At 39.4% G+C, this 22,660-nt stretch overlaps 2 protein-coding genes across 7 annotated transcripts in view; both read left to right on the top strand.

Annotated features, from left to right (window-relative positions):
- Positions 1–3,290, top strand: part of LOC117488107 (regulator of G-protein signaling 12-like) — a 43,554-nt gene extending 40,264 nt beyond the window's left edge. For 3 of the 5 annotated variants that reach the window (XM_034136864.1, XM_034136863.1, XM_034136865.1), the window contains exon 18: positions 1,862–3,290. In XM_034136864.1, the coding sequence (XP_033992755.1) occupies positions 1,862–2,148 (287 nt within the window). In that variant the 3' untranslated portion in view covers positions 2,149–3,290. The remainder of the gene's footprint in view (positions 1–1,861) is intronic. The other 2 variants (XM_034136867.1, XM_034136866.1) reach the window with 1 other exon arrangement.
- A 218-nt stretch (positions 3,291–3,508) lies between these two features.
- Positions 3,509–21,543, top strand: LOC117488071 (hepatocyte growth factor activator). 2 transcript variants are annotated; one of them, XM_034136802.1, is made up of 15 exons: positions 3,509–3,590; positions 5,874–6,175; positions 6,260–6,323; positions 6,669–6,762; positions 9,759–9,832; positions 9,922–10,068; positions 11,013–11,144; positions 12,549–12,659; positions 12,973–13,147; positions 13,808–13,905; positions 15,268–15,514; positions 17,499–17,638; positions 17,921–18,061; positions 19,965–20,107; positions 21,090–21,543. In XM_034136802.1, exons 2-15 carry the CDS (start codon positions 6,104–6,106, stop codon positions 21,261–21,263), a joined length of 1,812 nt encoding a protein of 603 aa, XP_033992693.1. In that variant the 5' UTR covers positions 3,509–3,590; positions 5,874–6,103; the 3' UTR covers positions 21,264–21,543. The 2 variants fall into 2 exon arrangements, with proteins under 2 accessions (XP_033992693.1, XP_033992695.1); XM_034136804.1 differs by lacking the exons at positions 3,509–3,590; positions 19,965–20,107 and having other exon boundaries at positions 5,762–6,175; positions 21,090–21,233.
- Positions 21,544–22,660: the final 1,117 nt, after the last annotated feature.

The following is a 22,660-nucleotide window of genomic DNA, read 5'->3' as shown; positions in this document are numbered from 1 at the left end:
CATTTTTCGAAAATAATGGATTTAAAAAAAATATTTCCTGGGGTAGAGGATGGATGGATGAATACATTCATGGCTTTCAAAGTAGTATAAATAGTTCCTGGTTCAAAACTGGCAGTAAAAAGGGAAGTTTTCCGCTTCTCAGTAATTTAAAAATCATAATAACTTAACATATTAAGATCTCTGGGTTTTGGACTGACAAATCGTGACATGTAAAGACATTACCTTGGTGGCGATTTTCATTATTTTTTGAAATTGTATAGATCAAACAATCAATTTATCTACAAAATGACTTGCAGCCAATTAATTATAAAAATAATCACTGTTGCATTCAATTTCAAATGTACACCAATTCATCATGTGTCACCTAGCAGCTCTGCACGACAGCATCAATGCATCACATCCTGTGGAAACCCCTGTGATTAATGTTGATATACCATCAAGTATATCTAATTCTAATCAAAGTCTCTCCTTATTTGCCTAAAACATGTCTAAATTATGTCTTTAAGCTTCAGAGAACCTATTGACAGTCGTTGAACAGTTATTGAAGCTGTTTCGTGTTCACCTTGATGGATTCTGTTGTGCCGCAGTGGTTCTGCTGAGGGTCTGTGTAAGGTCAGCTGTTGGAGCTCACAGGCTGTGTTTACATCTGCACTGAACAGCAGTGAATCACAGTCGGTGGAGTTGGGAGCGTCTATGTGTTGAAGTGCTGTGTTTGAGTCACTCGGGCCTCTGTGTTTAGAGTCTGTGGGGCCACAGGGTTCACATGAGAAGTGGGGAGTCTATCAGTGACTGTAATGCCAACATCCTGGAAACATTGGGGTTTTAGCCCCATGAGTACACTTTCATGAGAAGAGGAGGATTCTTTTTTGCCCATCACCCTCTTAAAATGTGCTTTTAACTTTGGTTATCAAACAGTAAAAGCCTTTGATGAATACAGCTTGTTTGAAATGAAGCCCAAATTGTGAAGTTGTAATATACAACATGGGACAACTCATCCAAGTCCATTTATTCATATTTAATAATATCCATGCAGTTCTCCCCCATGGTTGGCAAGTGAGTTCAGCAAGTTTGAGCCAAGACATTTATGTCATCCAGATTGTCTTGACAACAGCTGTCCAGATTATGCAACTGTCACATTACACAAACATATTCAACTAATGTGTTCATTTGAGCTACAATGCATGGGCAGCCACGCAATGGATGACATGTTTCTTAGAGCCGCTGAAATGGAAAACACTCATATTACGCATCTGGTCATGAAGCAGTCTAATTAGAAGACATGGTCCAAATGAGTCCAAGTCGCAAAGAGATGGGATATATTCTTTTAAATATACTTTTAACCATAATGTAAAATGGGTGCAGTGATCAATATTAAGTTACAAAAAATGAATCAAGTTTATAAGAAGTGAAACTCTGAAAATAATCTCCCACATCTGAAGCCAAGCTCTATGTTCTTTATTTCGAGTTTTAGCTCATTGTTTTGGTTTTTAAACCTTAAAACATCTGCTCCTATAAACTGGAGCTTGCAGCTGTTTTAATAAAAAAGATATGTGGGCTATGAGCCAAGCACGATAACATGATGGCAAAAACAATCAGACTTGTAGTGGAGTGAATATTGAGCTTGGATTTATCAGAACACAAAAGAATTAAAGAAACAATGTTTGTCGTGTCTTCTCGATGTGTAATTGAGTAACTGTAATCTATATATCTATATTGCCTCCAAGTGGCCAAAAAAATCTATGAATGCCCCTTTCAGTGTTTTTGTCTTTGCACATTTTCAAATGAAATATTCAAATAGACATTGGCTGCCCATAAAGCATCAACTTATCTTCAATCTGTCTTTCCTTTCTCCCATGCACAGAGGGAAAAACAAAACCAAGCTCTGACACCAAATCAGCCACCGACAGAGTCGACGCTGCACAGACGGCTCCGGAGGTGATGGATGTGGAGGGGGTCCACCTGGAGGAGGGGACACTGGAAACATCCCAGGGAGAGGAGTCTGAGCTCAGCCTGAGCTTCCAGGGCTACGTGGCTGAGCTGCGGCAGTGCCAGAGCAAGCTGAGGAGCACCCAGATACCCCAGAGTGGCCGGAACCCACCAGAGGGCCAGGACTGCCAGACAGACCTTTACAAGGCCACAATCGTCTAAAGGGAAACCCCACTGCTGCACTTTTTAAGCCTAAGGCACTGTCAAACAATGGGCTGCATGTACACTCCAAAAAAAAGTCAATATTATGGTGATAGATATTGTATATTTGTTACGAATTCTGGCGTATTCTTGTCGATTTTTAGTACTGGTTGTAATTTTTAGGCAGTGATATGTTTTTGTTTAATAATGAAGTTCAAAATCATTTCTATTGTGAGCCATGTTAGACTAAGGACAACAATGGAAGAAACCTGAAATTAACTTAATGGTACCAGTTTCTAATAGGCATTTAGGATTAAAAGTTGTCATTATTGGGTTTATTATAAATGTAACTCTCTTATAAGCTATCTGTATGAATTGAACAGCTACATTAAAATACCTTGTGGGAACAACATATACAAGAGAAGAGATTCATAATTGATTAAGCCATCAATTACATTTAAAGACACTCACAGGTTAGGAAAATTGTGAGATGTAGATGAAAAGCTCTGAAAAAATGTATTGAATGAACTCAAAAGCATAACCAAAATGTAAAATAATACCATTAATGAAGCTATTAATTGCAACTTAAAGTTTGAACAAAAAATCTTGACCTAATGTCAATTTACTAGCTTTTCTTCTGCTGAGGAAGGCTGTGGGATATAGTGGAAAGATAAAAAATACTCATCTAGTAAGAGCACCTTGGGCTAAAACATTTTTGTCAAACTACTGGTACCCTATTAGAAAGTGGTACCAAATGTTCTGGCATCATATGCTAGATCGTACTTTGTTATATAGGATCAAAAGGGAGGTAAATCACAATTTTTCTTGCATATTTAAGTTTTTTTGTATATATTTTCTTCTTATGTTTTACAGATAATACATGATGGTACCTTTGTTGCCTGTACTTCCTGCTTCTGTGGTTGTGTGAGGTTGTCCACATGTTGAATGATTAAAAAGCTTTGTTTGCTGTAATTTGAATCAAAAGTTCTCTTTTCGTTTGTAAATGCATAATTTATAGGATTTATTCATTGTTTTATGTCAGTAAGGGAATCCTTTAACATCCTGTAATAACCCCCTAGACACCCTTGTGAACAAATATTTGAAATACTCCTCTGTTGTACTTTATGACCCTAAGTCTTACATAAAACAATCTCTGCCCTGAATTCTTCTCGTCATATTTGGCCAGTTTAATGTGTTTGCTAAGTTAGTGGGACTTTTAATAATTAACGTTGGAGATGTCTTAGTTGAACAATTTTCACATTGGGAACGCATTACCTTCACCTGGGATTTTTTTTTTTTACCAATGTAAAGTGCTGTTCAATTGTCCAACCTCCTCTTTGTATTTTTAGCTCAGCATCTGGAAGGAGATTATTACAGCTGGGGAAAATTAGAGGTTAGATTATGGGAATGGGTAGTTTGTCTTGACACAGCATGTCACTGCTGGAATGCTGACAACACACAAGGTTGGTTGGGCTCTTCACTTTCATACTTGTCCTATTTCAAAGGGCCTGCCATTATTGAGTTCTTGATGAGAACTGTACTTCCTGCCTTATCCTTGATTCACCTTAAATTGGGCTTATCTGATTTTAAAAACAAGATATGACCCATCTGTGAATGTTTTATGCCTAGACTGCTTCCACATTGTGCTCTTTTACCATCTCCCAAAGCAGTCCTTTTGTACTATCTATGAATCTATGATGGGAATAAAAGAAGAAGAGACCTATAACCAGTATCAGGACTTCCAAAAAGAACTATCTTGTAGTGATGTGTCGGTCGCGAACGAGCCGGCTCAAAGAGCCGGCTCTTTTAAGTGAACGACGGGAGCCGGCTCGCGCCCGCGAACGAGCCGTTTTTTTTTTGTTATTTTGTTGTTAAGTAATACAAGACAGAATGATATGATGATCTCCGCGCTACAGCTGCTCCGTGCATGCATGCAGTGACATGTAATATCCAAGGATTAGAGACTGTTGGATGCTGCTGTACTGAGCATTGCAATATATTTATTTTCACTATGTCATTTATTTATGATTATCCTTGGGCTCAGCAAAGATTTGATGTCAGCTGTTGCTGTCTTTTTTTCTATAGTTAATACTGAAATAGAGCCCTGCTGTTTAGTCAGGGCCTTTTCTTTAAATATAATTTTAAAATGTCGATACAGTAGCCCCTTTATTTAAATGTCTATGCTTAAGTTTTTATCTCAATCTCAATCTTTATTTATTTATATAGCACATTTAAAACAACCTTCAGTTGACCAAAGTGCTGTACAGGCAATACATATTAAATAACACAATGGGAGTACAATAATAAAACAATAATTAAAAACATGATAAAAAGCACAATAACTAGAAAAATATTTAAAAAAAACACATACAAATGTAAAAATGTAATGTTCAACTAGTATTAAAAGCCAGTGCAAAGAGGTGAGTTTTTAGCTGAGATTTAAAAAGTTCAATAGACTCAGCAGTCCGGATATGTACTGGGAGGCTGTTCCACAGTCTAGGAGCTGCAACACTGAAAGCCCTGTCACCTCGGGTTTTTTATAGGTGTTGCTATCTGCTTTGTGTAGCGTGGTTCAAGCAAGTCAGTGCATTCATTGGGTGGTATCAGAGAGATACAAGGGTCTGTAAATGCAATGAAAACTGGCCACAGCAAATAATTGATATTAAACATGTAATTTTTACTTTTGAATACTTCAGTACAAAGGATGTATTGAATAATTTAAGTGATATGTGTACACATATAAATCATGAGTCAAAACAGGGCTACATTTGATTGAATTATAAAAGGTATAATATGTAGTAAACTGAAGAGCCGTTTGGGAGCCGAAAGAGCCGGCTCTTCTTGGTGAGCCGAGCCAAATGATCCGGCTCACCAAGAAGAGCCGGAATTCCCATCACTACTATCTTGTGACATCAGCTAGCACTACTTGTCCCAGGCTAACATACTGTGACAAGTAGGTATCGGCAGTTAACCAGCACTGTTTGTTAGCACACCGTCTGCTAGCTTTCCTCTTTAGCTTAGCGTTATTTAAGCTAACTTCTAAGCATGCTTAAACATCGGCATGACTCGTGGCACTTGACTTAATTTCCTCTGCAATTAATTATTAAATTATCACGACAGCCTTGAACTTCAAAGTCAAACTTTGTTAAACCCATTTACTTTAATTCGTTTAGAATATATTATGTGGGACCCGGGTTAGCATTTCAGTTTGGGACACGCGTTAGCTAAAGTTAACTGGGCTAAAGACACGAGCTAACTAATGAGTTTGATGTCAGAATTTAAATTGAACTTAGTCGTGGTCTCTCCTGTAAGTGTTCATTTAAAAAGGGGTTATTATAATACTGTATGTCAATTGGTTTAATTATATTACTGAGGCTACATCACGTTACAGTAGAGTTAGCCTAATATGCTAAACTACAGCTCAACATGCATTAACCCCATTAGCTTAGTTAACCTGCAATTTGCTGCTGGTGATAAACTTACAAAGACATGTCAAAAGTTACTATTATATTATTCAGTCTTTATTAACAAAACAAGTTTACAAAATCCAGACACCACAGTTGACACATATTTAGTATCACATGAGGCATAAAGTTAAGTGACACTGCAGTAACGCGTTACTTTAACACGGTGCCTGAGTCTGAAAAGGAGGGAGTTTGCAGCAGATAGTCCCCCCGCCTCTGGAAAGTTTTGGTCTGTCCTCTCTCCATGGATAACTAACAATGATAAACCTTGGGCGTCTGCAGAGAGGTGCAGAGGGAACACCAGCCGGGATATAGGATGCCTCGGAGATAGACGAGCCCAATGACGCAACGGGTTTACTCAATACAGCTTGAAAGCGTGAGGGACAGGATAATACTTGCAGGGTTTCCCACGTCTCCTATGACCAAACGCAGGCTGATCACTTGGAAACTGACAGATATAACGTGACAGGCTCACAGATCCTCCTCGGACTTCTGGAAACAAGCTTCTCCGGATGGACCAACAAACTTTCATGATGGCATACTTTGTATTACTTTTTCTACCTTGTGTTTTCAGTACAAGGGGGGTAAGTTTGAACCACCCTACTTACTTGTTTTAATCAATTTTGCGTGAAAAGTTAATTGCAATAACTTATTTTCACTTATTTCAGCGCATACTGTCTGCTGGGTATGAATCAATGACCTCACAAGTGCCATACAGCGGGACCCGGAAAGGTAGGCTTTACCTAAGTCCTGGGTTTGATTTAGATGAGAAAAGAGGGATGGTGCACATTTAACTGGCAGTGAATATGTCATATTTTTAGCTTACAGAGAAAGTTGTGGGTGCAACTTTAACTGTAATCCCTTGGGAGTTAGTGCTTGTATAGGTCTGTTACCTGCAGATTTAGGTATCTAGGGAGATGGATTTACTGTTCTCTGATCAGAGCTATTCAAAGTCAAAGGAGTCTTTGTGTGTGAGGTGCAGGGGGGAATTGCATTTTTTTCAGCCAGTTTCTGATTTCACTCTTTTGTGTTCTCTAAAAATCACTAACAAGCTGTTTTTTTTGTCTCTGTTGCCAGTTCTAACAACAGACAACAAAGAATGTAAATTCCCATTTCGTCAGGGGGGAAGAATTCATCACCACTGCCTCACCATCCGGTCCTCAAAACCCTGGTGAGTTTCTATTTTTTCACAATCAACCACCTGTGTGTAATGGTAACAACTTACCTCACACTTGCCCACACGTAACAGGTAGAAGTGCTGCCTCGTCACATTTTGGTTTTGTGCAGACTCACACGCCTTGTACGCCACCCTAACGCCGACCGCAGGTGTTACGTTTTAGGTGTTTGTATGACTTATCCTCAAGTTGGCATGACATTGAAATGAACAAAAACACTGGTATTTTCCATCATGCAATGCGGTAATTGCAGTGATTTCCTGATGACACCAGTGCAGTGTGTAATTGGGGTGTGTATTGGTTGCCAATTACAGTCACAGTAATGGGGGATTTACTGTGTCATAGGGAAACATAATGCCATTTTTTAATGAGCTAATTTGCTTTAATTAATTGCTCATTGCTGGTGGGCCCTCTAATGATTTGTGTGCCCTGTCAGGAATATTATAATAGTTGTATTATACTTATTAAAGGTGACATTATTAGATAGAGTATAGAAAATCCTCTGTAAACTGTTGCTGTGGCTGTAGTTTATACATTCCCATCCTTCGGGTGAATAAACAGCTGTCACAGTTAAACCACATTTTTATTGCTTTAGATTGTGTCTTAGCAACAAAATATTCCTTTTTATTAGATTTTTCTATTTTGGAAAACTTGCTGACGGGCTTTTCCAGTCTTCATTCTTTGGAATTGAGACAAGAAGGGTGGGTGCCAGCAAGTTGGAGCAACATGAATGCAATTATATATGGCTCAACATCCCGGTCCACCTACACATACTGCAATGTGACCCTGCATGTTTTTGCGATGCGTTCATGAGCTCAGCGTCAGGAGAGGTTTGTCATTATGTACTGCAGATTCACTGAGCGGTCCAGGAATATGCAGATGTTGCTTTGATTAAAGAAGTGGATGATTTACAGAGTAAGAGAGTTTCAGTCGGTGGTGGTTTAGTGAGATTTTCTTTTTCTCACAGAATCAAAGTGGCATTCAAAAGTACCGCATTGCAGTTACAGAGAAATTGTTAGTGCGGCTTGTTAGTACTTGTAGCTTGTAAGACGTCGTTTAAGGGTGAATAAAAGACTCTCTCATGATATAAGTGGTTTTATGTCATAAAATCAGTTAATGCTTATTGTGAAACTGTTAATGGATACAATAAGCAGGTAGTTGTGTCTCTATTTGACTGCCAAAGTCTTATAACAAGACTAAGCGTCAACTTTTTGAGGCAGAACCAAAGCTAAATGCTAATATCAGCAAGCTAACATACTCATTTAAAAAATGTGCTTATGTTTAGGTAATTTTAAGCATATTCACCAGCTTTCTAACTAGCACTAAACATAAAGTGCATTTGAGGATAATGGGAGTGTCCTTAGTTTTGCACAATTTATTATAAAAAAAAAAGTATTGGACGCATTGAAGAGGAAGCGTCAAGAGCTCAGTAAGAATTCATCTTGAAGGAGGGTTAATGTCTCTATCAAATTACATGTCAATCAATCCTACAGCTGTTAAGGCATTCCCTTTCCATGAATTTCTCTTAAAAAAAGCAATATTAATCTGTCAAAATGAGTTTTCAATCTATAAAGCAATATCATGAATTGGCCCAAAAATTGCTATAAAGAAAGAATATATATTAGGGTTGCATCAATTGTGAAATTCTGGGCGGTTATGATTGAACAATTGTTAACAGATTGCAGTAACTGATGTATTTAGTTTTTGTTATGGATACTGTTTTTGTGGTTATATATATATATATATATATATATATATATATATATATATATATATATAAATATATCAAAAAAATAACTGAACTGATCGGAAATTGTTAAGCTCTTTGTTGCACTCATCTTGCAATAAGCACAAACTGAATCTTACAAACTTATGAAACAGCCTCTTAAGTAATCTTTTTATTTTATTAATATTTATAAAGTGTGCTATACAGCTACCTTTACCTTTGGCATACTGTACTTAATATTAAAGATACTGTGAGCATCTCTACCTTGTGGCCGCTCTATCTCTCATGTGGTTTGAATGTCAACATGTTGTCTACTGATGTTTTGCCGATAGATCAGTGCAACATTCTGCATGATTTACTCTAGGGATGCTCCGATCGATATCGGCCGCCGATCGATATCGGCCGATACTCACTCTCTGCCGATCGATCGGTGCTCTCTAAAAATGCAGATCGCGAGAGCCGATCGCATGACGTAAAATACATGACACTTTTCTCTGTGCGCGGCAAAACAAGCTCGCCAAAATGGCTTCACCGGTCTGGCAGTATTTTAAGATGTCCGAAAATGACAATAAAATAGCGGTATGCAACGTGTGTGAAGCAGAAATCCTGCAGCTCCACCCGCTGTGACGGACCGGTGAGCGGAGCAAAACACACACTAAGAGTTAGACCTAACACACTTAGCTATTTTATCTACCTCTGGAACAAGCTAAACTAGTTATAAATATGTTTATTCTTCACTGTCGGGTCACTCATTACTGGATCAGTGAGCTGCATGAGATACTGACAGGGTGTCAGGAGAGAGAGAGGAAAAGAGAGAGCTTCCGCTCATTTCTCCCGTGTTATTATCCAAAGTTAATGTAAACTTGAATAATGTACTTCATTTGAATGTAATAATGATGTTGGTTGTTGTTTGTGGAAGCGCCAGTGAATGAGCCCCATTAACTGAGTTTTAAACATCACTTTAAATGGAAGATCCCCATAGGCCCCGCCCACTCGATCGGATCGGCGATCGGTATCGGCCGATACTGATTCTGTCAATCGGCGATCGGCCCCAAAATTGGCGATCGGAGCATCCCTAATTTACTCGTGCATACTGAGTTGTCAAAGGCTGAGACACACTGGAACATCATCTAAAAATCTCAGACAGTTGATGAATTTTTCACGGTAACATTAGTATATTGCCAAACCCTAATCTCGATGCAAATGTCTCCTTTTTTAATCTCGGTGACATGCTGGAGACTCTATTATATTCCTCCTCTGTTGCAGGTGCTCCCTCACTCATAATTTCGATCGGGACCAGCAGTACGGTTTCTGTGCGCCACAGAAAATTATTCCAGATGGTAAGTGTACTAAACACAGTGCAGTTAATTAATCATAATACTGTCATGGCTATCCTCTAACTGTGTCCGTCCATGTTGATGTGTTTCAGTTTCTGTCCACACGTCGCGCAGAATCACAGATCCATGTCAGGTGACCCTCTGTCAGAATGGAGGGGTCTGCACACGGATCCCACACACTAATAACTCTGCTGAGTGCTCCTGTCCGGAGAGCTTCACTGGCATACACTGTGAGCACAGTATGTACACTCTGAGATAGTTATTCTTTATGAATGACATGTATACTTCCACTGTTTTGTTATATATATCCTCCATTCAATCTTAACACAACATATCAGACTCTCATGGCCATCCGTATTTAATTGTGCCTTCATTCAGTGTTTTCTTATCATTTTGCAAATCAGGAAGCTTACATACTTACTGCCGCAAAAGAAAATAAAGGTTCTTTGATAACTTTCAAATGTACAAACTCTGCAATTTGTCTCATTATGTTTATAGGAAACATATGCAGAGGGTTATGATTTCAATCTGATAACTTTATTCCTAGTCATGATGAAAAATGAGCCCCAAAATTAATTCTTCACCTCTGAAAAGCAGGTTAAGGTACTGGCTTTTTCCAAGAGCTTGATGGTATTCATCAGTAAATTAAGTTATGTAGGTTGAATTAAGTTCAATAACGCACATTGGAAAAAGGCAATATATGTTCCCTGTGGGATGTGTTAAAAGCTTTGGGAATTGTTAGTGGGAAAGTGTCAAAACAATATTAAAAAAGCCTTTCAATGGCTTTTAAAAAACGTTTTATGTTACATGATTTGCAAGATAAGGAAGTGCATATTGGTCATATTAAAATGATTTCTTCTTTTCATTTAAAATCTTGTTTGTCAAGCTCTTATTTCAAAGACCTAGAATAAGATGTCAGGCTTTACTTCTTCCCTCTCTTATCTCTGTTAAAGAAGTTTCCCCTTTAATTTCACACAGGTCTGTTATGAGTCATTTTGCAAATCACTCATTCAAAGTCCTTTTGAATGGCTCTCAATCAAACATAAACACCAAAAAGACACACAAATGTTTCTCATTTGAATGCATCTTGCTCAGCTCAGCCATGAAACTTTGCTCTGCGCGCTCCATTGAGCTCTTCAATCTCCTCTCACATTTCAACCTATTGCCTTTTATGTGTCCACAGAGAAGTGCTATGAAATGGTACACCTGCACTATTATGACACCGGAGAGACTTGGGGACGAATTCACCTCCGTAATGTGGAACAGTGCACATGTGTGGCGGGGGAAATCGAGTGTGAAAGAGTCCGCTACACAAGTAAGACGTGTTTTCAGCTGCTTCAATCCTGTGCTTTTGTTGAGATGATGAGAGTGAAACCCAATATGAGGATGTATTTACCGTAACCTAAACACTATGCACTTCCACAAACTGTCAGTTAGGTGAACTTTCTTTACCTTGCATGAAGAAGAATAAGCCACATTTGCAGGAGACACGGAGCATTAACTAACTAAAAATGGAGAATAGTGCACTCTAAGGAAAGATGCCTTTTGATTTTTTTTTTCACAAGCTTTTTCTTACTTATCAAACCTCAAAAGATACAAGTGTCAGGTCTCCTCCCAGCCCGAGGACAGGCTTTCTCTCTTTGATCACGGCTCCATAGTTACAAGCCTAACTTTGCCGTGGAAGAAAAGACAGATTATATGACTCACTGTGACTCAGGAATGGTGTTTTAGGACACACCCCACGGGTCCATGAGGTACTTTCATCTCTATGGGGAGGATGTTCTTGGGCATTAATCAGATTCCCCGGCATAAAAGAGGGAGCAGGGAGTCGGTTTCATGCTCCCTGAGCCGAAACCGCTTTTTGTCGTGATGGTAAGGGCTTATCTTACTTTGGGAAAAAAAAATCTCCTTTAAACTGAATGCACCTGCATGACCTTAGATTCAGCTTTGGAATGTAATTGCACCTAGGTTTATTTTGAGTTATCTTTTGGCTCACTGGAAACTTTTCTGAAGGTAACAAATTAAACTCCTTAAACAGCGCAGAGATATACAGATGTGGCGTCACGAGGTTCAGGTTCATTTATTTAATTTAAGCGGCATTCAATTACTTTCTTGTCTCTTAAGACCAGCACAGCTTGCTGAATATATTACATTAACATAGAGTATTGTCACCTTTCAAAGCTGCATGGAGCTCATTTTAGAAAACAGTTTCATATTTACACAACAAGCAGACCAACTATTGAGGTAAATATCTCTTGTCCCTTTAGCCGCTAAATGCTCTGCTATGTTGACCAGCTGGTTGCTAACTTTGTCTATCTGGTGTTTGTTGCTATGTAAATAGTGTCATTTATTAACACTTTGTTCTATATAAACAAACAGCTGCTTGTTACGGCTAAAAACGTTTATATAAGAGCGTGGTAGGGACCAAAATAGGAGATAAAAGAGGAAATATTGAGCTTTGATGAGGTGCCCAAAAGTACATTAAGTGATTGATGATGTGGCTTTGTATATGCTGAATGTGTAAATAAGCTGCCTGTCAACAAACGCCATATATGATATGTCAGTGTTTTGTTAATGGCTTGTTTCCACACCCATAAATGGACCAAACAATCACTTATCGCATATTTGTTGACCACGCATAGTACAGACATACATTTTGTGGAAATAAACAGTATGAACGCTGAAGATGATGTGCCCTGTTTTGCCTTTGTGTGTTCAGTGTGCCGTTTAAACCCTTGTCAGAACGACGGGACGTGTCGACGGATCACAGCCACCCGAAAGGAGGTGTGTAACTGCAGGTGGGGCTACGGCGGCCCCCACTGCAGCGTCGGTGAGTGAAAGCAGACCTGTAGTAGCAGGAAGTCATTCTCTCTGAGTGTATCTGTGACGTGTTCATGTTCATACAGTGCATTCATGTTCATTCATGTGTGTGTGATAATGGTTTGATTCATGGTGGCAGGTGGAAACAAGAGCGAGCTGCTGAACCTGAGTTTATTTTAGGCGTGTTCTGACTAATTTGAGAGTGAAAGAAAGTAACCTGTCATTGTCTAACTGTATGCATGTTGCTGACATACTTCATTGTGAAATCAAGACATGATTGACACATTTGTCTTGCGTGTTTCCGCCCGTGTGTGTGTGTGCAGAGCCGGAGTCAGAGTGCTACACCGGCAGGGGCACAGATTACAGAGGGGTGGTGGACACGACATTGTCCGGCGCCCGCTGTGTGGCCTGGAACTCAGACCTGCTGTACAATGAGCTGCACGTGGGCACGGTGGACGACTCGCCCCGCAAAGGCCTCGGGAATCATGCCTACTGCAGGTGTGTGTGGAGACATCCCGCTAATTCTAGTAGCAACATGACAAATGAAAGCTAGTTATTCTATGATTTGAATGTGTACAAGCTGGCTTATTTGGCTAGATTTCAACATATTCTTCCAATAAATTAGACTTTTTCTAACTTTATTCTGAGCTTATCTGTGGAGTTCACATGCTAACACCTGTCGCTCAGTCCTCAGAGGCAACCAGCAGTCATGAAACCACCGTGAGCGTTAAACAAGCACATGGTGAATCACGCCTGTATACAATTTAAAAATAATATCTCCTCCACATTTGCCCTCCTTGCTTTTTTCAGTCAGTTTTGTTGCTATGACAACCAAGCAGCCATATGGCATGCCCACAGCAATTAGTATGTGACCTAAAAAGTCCCAAACATTAAGTTACAAGTAGTTATTGGGATTTGGTCACAAACACACACGTTTCGACTCTGAGTGACTATTTGCCTTTCTGATTCAAGTCCTAAATAACAGCTCAGTGAGACATTATTCCTAATTATTCAAATGTGAGAGCAACAAGATTGAAATAATTCTCCGTTCGTAATTTAAGAGATGGTGCCGTTAAGTTTATGTGAGTAATCTGCAGTGTTATAATCAAAGGTGGCACACCTACACACACTCAGTCTGCTGTGTTCCCGTGTGTGCAGAAACCCAGATAAAGACAAGATGCCGTGGTGCTACACGCTAAATGACGGCGCCATCTCCTGGGAGTACTGTGACGTCCCCGCCTGTGTGATGTCTGTGTGTGAGTAAACGGCGCACATGGAGAAGTTTGATCATCTAGTTTTGTAAGCAGTGGGACCATGTGTTTTTGGGACATTTTCTCAGGCCTCATTAGAAATCATAGAGCGTTGAAGAACATATTAGCATCTGTATTTATTTTGTCATGTAGTTGGTTTTATCACTACAAGTGTTTTGAGATACTTTGAAGCTCGTCCATGGGTTTTAGGAGTAATAATATGTTAGCTTAGTCCGCTTTATTGTGCTTTTATCACTGTGGATACATTCTGGAACTATCAGCTTTCCATTTATAATTAAGCTTGGTCATTATTGGTCTTGTTTACGTAAATGTATGTAACTTATAAAGGATGGCGCATTCATTAAGCTGTCCTATGTGAAGATTGAACTCATCATTAGAAAGTATGAAAAGATAAGGAGCAGCTTTTCAGGAAGGCCATCATTGACAATGGTTCATCTATTTGCTTTGATTATGAAACACAATCAAAACAGATCAACAGCTTATTCAAGGCCTCCGCTTTTAATTAGAAATGCAGTGTTTGGGATCATAACAGAGAGCGCGGGGAACACAGCGAATCTCCGTTGAGTCACGCTGCTCCGAAAAAGTTGAATACAGCAGAGTTGACTGCTTTTGGCAGGGCGCTTTTTTACAACGTGGGCTGGATGAGATAAGGGGGCTTAGGCATGACTCACCCTGAATCAACATGTCATGTCAGGTGCAGCTCCATGTTTATGTGGTGAGTGGGATTTGGCACCGTCAGCCGTGTGTCCCGATGCCAGGGGTATGCACAGAATCCACAAGCTTTTCCCATTTTGCTTTCTTACAGGGGAGAATCAGCCTGTGACACACAAGAAAATATTCAAAAGAGGTATTTAGGAAGTGTGTTAGCATCATACTCTAGCTTTTAGACCAATATGTAGTCGTGTAGGTTGGTGTAGTTAGGGCTGCACAATTCAAATCAAAATAAGTAATTGCTTTTTTTTTTTTTTATTGGAATGAAATTGGAATTGCGATATGATTGGCAGTATAAGAGGAATGACCAGTTTTGAAACGTATTCATATTTTCATTGGAATTTCTTTTTAAAAGGTCATGTTGGGATTCTTTATTTTTTTAAACAGATCTATACCGAACAACACTTTTTAATTTAGTCTGCAGCACAACAATATTTTACTCTATATTTTCGCCTTTCCAAATATTAGGCTTACTGTAATCTGGACATTGCACTAGTCAGTATTGCGATTTCTACACAATTTCGATTAGTTGTGCAGCCCTAGTTTTAGTTCTACTTCTACAAAATGTAGTTTATAGTAGCAATTATGCCATTGAATCTGAAATAATCATGCACTTCTACTTGTTTCCTCATGTAGCCTTTTCACGAAGGATTATCCCATTTAATGTCCCGAAGCCTTCCAATCCCGGCAAAAAGCATGTGTGTGGGAAAAGGCACAAGAAGAGGTTATCGATAGCCAGGGTCCGGATAATGGGCGGGAACTCAGCGCTGCCAGGGACTCACCCCTGGATGGCAGCCATTTACATCGGAGAGTCAGACTTCTGCGCCGGCACTCTGGTCTCCTCCTGCTGGATCGTCTCTGCGGCTCACTGCTTCTTCCGCAAGTATGTCATGGACGCATTCCAGCTGTAATGGTTGCACATTTTTGTACTTATGTCACTGCAAAGGCAAATGTTTGGTAGCCCTGTTTAGTCAACATACCGTACATATTTGTTGTATTAACAGTAGGGGTGTAACGGTTCACAAACATTTCGGTTCGGTACATACCTTGTTTTTTTAAATTATTATTAAACTGTGAATATTCACTCAAATAAATACAAAATATAATAAAATAAACATTAAGGTGCAGCATTTCAATGAACTGAAATAATCTGTACTTGAACTGTACTGTACTAGTTTGACATTAGGACTTGCTTGCTTGTCATTGTATTTTCATGTTTTTTTTAAAGAAAAATGAACTTGTCCACATTGCTTGCCGAAAGGGCAGATCTGCTGGCACTAACAATGTCTCCTGCTGTGGAGAACACCCTCTCGCTAGGGACAGAGGTAGCAGATACAGCCAGGTAGCGCTTTGCTAACATAGCAACATAAGGATATTGGGCGTTTGTAATAGCTTTGGCTCGGTCTGAACTTGTTGCGAGTGGTGGAGGCTTAAATGCTAGTGGGAGTTGGGTTTGCACTTCAGTCATTTTTCTTTTGGTACCGGTGATATTCACGTTCGGGTGATGCCTTTTCAAATGAGTTTGCAAGTTTGATGTATTGCCAGCAGCCGCGTAACCAATGTTAGTTGAACAATGCCGACAAACAGCTTTGGTTCGGTCCACCTGTCTTTGTCCGTCATCCTTGTACGTAACTGCGAAACCAAAATGTTCCCAAACCGGAGACTTCAATGATGCTGGAGGATTTTCAAGCTCAACTTTATCTGCGTTCGCCATTTCGACAGTTCCTCAAATTACTGACTACATTTGAACGCATCCCTGTGACCAGCTCTCATAGTATGCCTCTCGTCCAATGAAATTACTTGGTCGCTCTATGACGCGTTGAACCCAATGTGAGCAAATTACACTGAATGCTGCGACGCAGCACCTGCGATTACTTCCAAAAAGTTGTTCATGTTCTCAATTTTATACGTTTAACGTTATATTCGTTCGGTACACTTCGGTACACACGTGTCCCGAACCGAAGGGCCCATACCGAATATTTTCGGTACGAATACGTATACCGTTACACCCCTAATTAACAGTGTGTGGAAAAATATAAATCTCCCACCAAGTTCCTGCTGAAAATATGGTACCAAAAGGACATTTATAGATCAGACGGGAGCATTATTTACACAATGTTTACTATCCGTCACAGAGGTCGCAACTCAGAAGGCCCGTGATTCAAAGGCTTTGACTCCTCATCATCACAGCTTTACGAAGGCCCTATATTTAGACGTCCAGTTCGAGGAAAACCTAAAAACGGCTCACGCACAGATGCTGTTTACATGCATGAGCATACATTTCTCTCTTGATGTCAGCAAACAGGCATCTGGTGTCATTGTTCAAGTTCAAAGATCTTTGGCTAACGCATTACATCATCGAGTTGGACATCACTGAATGGATATTGGAGTGTTTAGCAGTTTACTATAAGGATACGGCACATGATATCTGCTTTCTGTTAAACAAAGCAGAACAAGGGTCCACAATGATCCTAATACCCCGCAGAACAAACAAATTAATGAACACCATATTGGAGATTAGCTATTATTAGAGTCTTGGGTCGAGAAGTGTTAATATTGTCCTCAGGGAAAGCTAGGACGTCATTAATTCAGATCTGGAATGGAGCTTCAAGGTACTGGATAAATATAATGGAAATCGGCCCATTACATTTTAAAATGTCCTGTGTAAACGTGACATTTTAGTTTAACGGTGGTGCCAAAATAAAGGTTGTAGCTCTCCGGGATCATCCTCTGGGGATCAAAGTTAATCGGAGTAGTTTTAGCCTGTAGTTGTCGAGGCTTCTGGACTAAAATGTCTGGTAACAGATGGACATTAAGAGTAAATACTTGGCATTACCATCTACTGATAATAATCTGTCTTCCTTTAGCCCCCTGAAGTTTCAGCTGAGGGTGGTGCTCGGCCAGCAGAGGTTCAACGTCACGGGTCCAAACACCAGGACGTTCGGAGTGCAGGAGTACATCTTTCCAAAACAGTTCTCAGTGTTTAATCCAACACTACATGACATTGGTAAGCACTAAACGGACACACACACAGAAACACACACACCAGTGACTCAAGTAAACTAGAAATACCTCCTGTCCCCATTCAGAAACACACAAACTCACTTAAGACCCTAGTTTGCGTGCACAGCTGTGCGTCACTGAGCAGCTGTTTCCCTGTGCTCCCCCGCATGAACACACACACTGACTTCTTCATACACACTAACGTTTTCATTGGTCAACACTTGTGTCATCGTTTAACTACGCTTTTTGTCACCGGTTTCATAACGTTGCGTTTATTGTTTTGCAGTTCTGATTAAGCTGGCGAAGCAGGACGGGCGGTGCGTGAGAAGAACTCCGTTCATTAGACCCATCTGTCTCCCGGACAAAAGCATGGCGTTCCCTGATAGCTTCTGCTGTACCATCAGCGGCTGGGGACACATGCATGAGAGTGAGTGATTGGGAGATCATGGACGTGCTGTTTCATCACGATTACACCTACAGTACAGAGATACACTGGAACAGACACTTCATTTGGGTGGATAGTGAACGGCAATACATTATTTCCTTATGAAACATTAAACTGTCAAAGCAGTGGAAATGTTGTTTTGTCTTTTTACTGTTTTGTCAATATACAGTATGTATGTGTTCAAAGCTCAGTGCTTTGTGCTTCAAGTTCTTCCAAAGTTCTCAGGAAATGTTAGTTTAACCTGTTAAACCCCGAGCCTGTTTCCAGGTCTCAGGCTCGAAAATGACATTCCCAGAACAAATGACCATAACTTCACTTCTAAAAGGGGTAAATTAATAATCTTTTTTCTCAAAGCAATGATAAACCTGTGAGTTGGATGTAGAAGAGTCAGAATCAATATAGATGTTTTTATTTTAAAGTAAATTCAGATTGAACACAGTAAAAAAATGTAAATTATTGTGTCCGTCCAAAAAAAAACAAATTACTTATAGTGAAAACCACCCTTGAATGATGGGATAGTAGACTAAAAGCTTTAGGAATCCAAACTATAACATATAATAAGTACCCTGTATCAAGATTGATGCAAAACAAGTGATTTAGCAAAAAAAAAAAACACTTCTGGGGTCATTTGGGTGGATTTCACCTATCTCTGGCCCCCCTTGGTTGATTTTGATGATTGACATCTCTTTTTAACCGCTAGAGCCAATAGAATCGAGGGAAAGTTCTACACACACACGTTACCAAATAAGGAGTGAGAGTGACGCGTAGCCAAAACCGGAAGCTGCATACACTCTGGTGGCTACCATTAGCAGCTAATATGAATTCTCCGATTTTTACATAAAAATTGAATTATGGATTATCAATAATTTTTTAAAAAGTGACAGACACATTGGATTAACCTATGGATTAACCTTCAGTGGCGTTTTTCTCGTTTTAATGCCATTGAACACAACTTTTGATCAGAATAACAGCTAAAGGTGAGCATATCTCCGTGTTTTGCTACCTAAAGCTACGTCATGTGTTGTCTGTATTTGCTTCCCCTGTCGCGAGTTCTGATCGCTCAGTGATGATACTTATATTTCTATAATCTGTGGAATCTCAGCATGTTAGCTAGGCTTGTTTGTGCAGATCCGATAAGTATATCGATCGATTTATACCTAGAGTTTTGTGCTAAGTGCGTTAGCATGTTTTCGCTCAGGGCTCATTTAGACCCTTCTTGTGAGACTTGTCTTTTGTTTCGGTAAAAATGGTTCGTATCATCAGTTAGCTGAGTTTCTTCCCGTTAGGAGGGTATGACACATTAATAGTTTTTTAAATATTAAGAAGCCCTGAGACACAGTGTCGTGAAAAAACAAACAAATAATGGAATAAATGGGGTTGTACCAGTAAAATTATAGAGATAAGAAATGCCTTTTAGACTGAAGCTTCCATTAAGTTAGTTGATGTTATTTTCCTGTAATCTTTGGGGTTTTAGCAACCTGGAAGAGGTTATCTTAGATATCATTTAGTGTGGTACGTTTGAAGTATTCATTTATTGTGCCCTGCACACCCCCTTTTATTACTATGAAGAAGTAAACCTTCAGTCAAGTTGAAATCTGGTGGTGCTTTCCTAGAAATGTTTTGTCATAATACTTTATTACCTACTCATAACACTGATGATGACGTGACGAAATTGTTCCGCCCTGTGAACCCTGAAAGGAGAGTAAAGATGTCAATCAATAGGTCTCATTAGGAAACATACGTGGAAACACCTGTGTTGGTGATGGGCCTTCAATAGAACATGTAATTGAAACTAATTGAAAAATCCAAGTACCTTCCTGGTTTCATGGGGGACTTCCATTCACTTCCTTGTAATGTAACGTGTTGGGGCTATTTCTTTTGACAGGGGCAGAGGGTTACTCTAGTCTGCAGGAGGCTGGAGTGAGACTGATTCCTCATGACGCTTGTAAGAAGCCAAATGTTTATGGCAACCATGTCACTACTGACATGATTTGTGCGGGGCTGAACGGCTGTGCGGACGCCTGCCAGGTATGTAAACATTTGAAACAGACAGGGATTGTTATATCCCAGACTGCGAAAAGTATGGTAGAAAAGCCCAATAAAAGCTTATGTACTCCGACATTTTCGCATGTTTATAATTTGAGTATGTGATTGTGTTGTTTTTCAGTTAGGTGTCAGGTCAAGCCATGGTTGTTTTAAGGGAACTGCATGGGGCGCTTGATGTGGGGCCCCCTTTATTCCTATTAAAGTAGCTCAGTGGCGCATAAAGCCAACATGGCCTGATTTCTCGATGATTTTAACAACAAAAGGTGCTTCAACATCCAGCTGACTTCCTGGAAGCTTGGGCCAAGTGTGTCCACCATTATCTCTTTTAATCTTGAATTTCGACATGTTATATGTTGGCCAACTAACAGTAGCTTGGTCAGATGTTTCGCTAGCTATGTAAGCTACATCTGGCAGCTGTAAATATGTATTATCATTTATACTATTTGTAAAAAATTATATTCTGCTGCTAAATGTCTTAGAAAGAAAACAAGGCTAGGTATAATAATATAAGAATCGCAACCAGCTCTCTTTTTTTCGACTCTTTGCTCTGGAGTATTTCACGACTGATCATAAAGTGTTCTGCGCAAATACAACTCCCAAAGTCCACATAGCTGTAGACCTCCCTCACTTTTTGAAAGGGTCTATGTAAGAATGTCGTATCAGAGTAATGGAACAGCACTTAAGATGGCAGCAGGGATTCCCCTGAGTGAAGTGACAGGAGGATGTTAGTGAGGGTTTAAAAACTGCAGAAACGTCTGCAGCCAAAGACATCCTACTCAATCATCCGCTCTTCCCTCTTAAATGAAATGTCATGCTTATCTGTTTAGCTTGTGGGTAGAGTGCAATTTTAGTAATATATTAGGTTTCAAGTGGGTGACTCAGCTGTTTGTGCGACTCCGCTTTCATCTATGCATGTCTGTTTATATTATGTGTGAAGACTGTATCCACTTATGTGTTTCCCTAGGGCGACTCGGGGGGCCCTCTGGCCTGTGCGCATCATGATGTCAGCTTCCTGTATGGCATCATCAGCTGGGGAGAGGGCTGCGCCCGCTCCAACAAACCCGGTGTTTACACTAAAGTGACGAACTATATCGATTGGATCAATTCAGTGATCACACGCAAACCCAAGGCTTTGTGAATGGATGTTACCTGGATAATAGCTTTAATATATAATATTTTGTACTTTATTTTATTGTTTTATATTTATAATGCTTGTGGAAGTTTATAGATTATCTTTTTTAACTGTGAAACACTTAGTGACTGAATAAACCTTTTATGACTTGAAAAAGCTTTGAATGTTGTTGAGCCTAATACATGAGTTATATTTGTATGTATTTTCACAAAGAAAATCCCAATTTAATGTGAATTAAGAAGCTTATTGATGCCTTTTAACCATATTGCACAGAATTATAGAACCGTGTTATCCTTTGAGACACTTATAGTACAACAATGCAAACATATTTTATATATGATCATATAAGATCATTCTAATATTGCAAACTCATAGCTGAAGTTAAACTCACATTTATTTAGTTATTTTAGTGCTTTTACTTAAAGTGAGACTTCAATTTATCTAATGTAAACAAAAAATAATCTGAATTTTAACTATTTCAAATCAAATACATAACTTTGTTTAACTTTAATTTAAGGATATCAATTATTTTGGCAGCACATTTCTATTTTCACCAGGAATTTGTCCCAGGAATAATTTTTTTGGGCCTTTTCATTTTGAATGTCCTGTACAATTACACAGTTGAAGGGCCACTTTCAATATCTTCGATTTCCAGGAGCATTTTCGACCTAATAAACTTTATTTTAAAGTAACACGTTTATATTTCTTAAGCCAGCGTTTGTAAAGAAACTTTTAAACTTTTAAACTTTCAGAAGTACATGTGGTGAATGAAGGTTTCCTCAAGCAGCAGCAGGCGGTGCACCGACGCCCAGGTGGCAGCAGCATGGCGGGCCAAAATGTAATACAGTAGGCCTACATATGACTTATTACTGTCTTTTTTAAGTAATAAGTTACATTACAATATTACTGTCTCTGAAATGTAATGAGTTACACTACTTTTATATTACTTTTGAGTTACTTTACCAAAATAACCGCAAAAGAATGGCTAGGTATTTAAAATGCTAAAATGTAGTTTAGTGCAGCTCATTATACATTCAGTGAAGGGCACAGCTATAGGCCATTAAGGCTACTAACAACTTTTATTACACGGCTTAGTTGAATACTCGATTCTGATTGTAAATTCTTAACATGTGACACGTTGTTAATACAGTAGTACAGACCACTGTCAAGGACTATAATGAAGGTTGCTAAGGAGGATCAAGAAAGAGAAAGGAAAAGAGGTTAAAAGACGGAGCGCTGGACGTCAGATAAATCACCAGAAGAAGGCAGAGAGGAAGGAAACAATAACAGGAACACGGAATGGGCTCTGTAGTTTGTTTAGTATGGCCGTGTAATAAGCGGGATAATGTGCAGCGAGGCGGTCATTATGGGGAAAAGAACACCCGACAGGCTGATCAGGGAAC

This window comes from Trematomus bernacchii, unplaced genomic scaffold (assembly GCF_902827165.1).
Source record: "Trematomus bernacchii unplaced genomic scaffold, fTreBer1.1, whole genome shotgun sequence".
Classification (NCBI taxonomy): Eukaryota; Metazoa; Chordata; class Actinopteri; order Perciformes; family Nototheniidae; genus Trematomus; species Trematomus bernacchii.
Note: the sequence above shows the minus strand (reverse complement) of the source record. Positions and strands in the feature narration are given on the sequence as shown.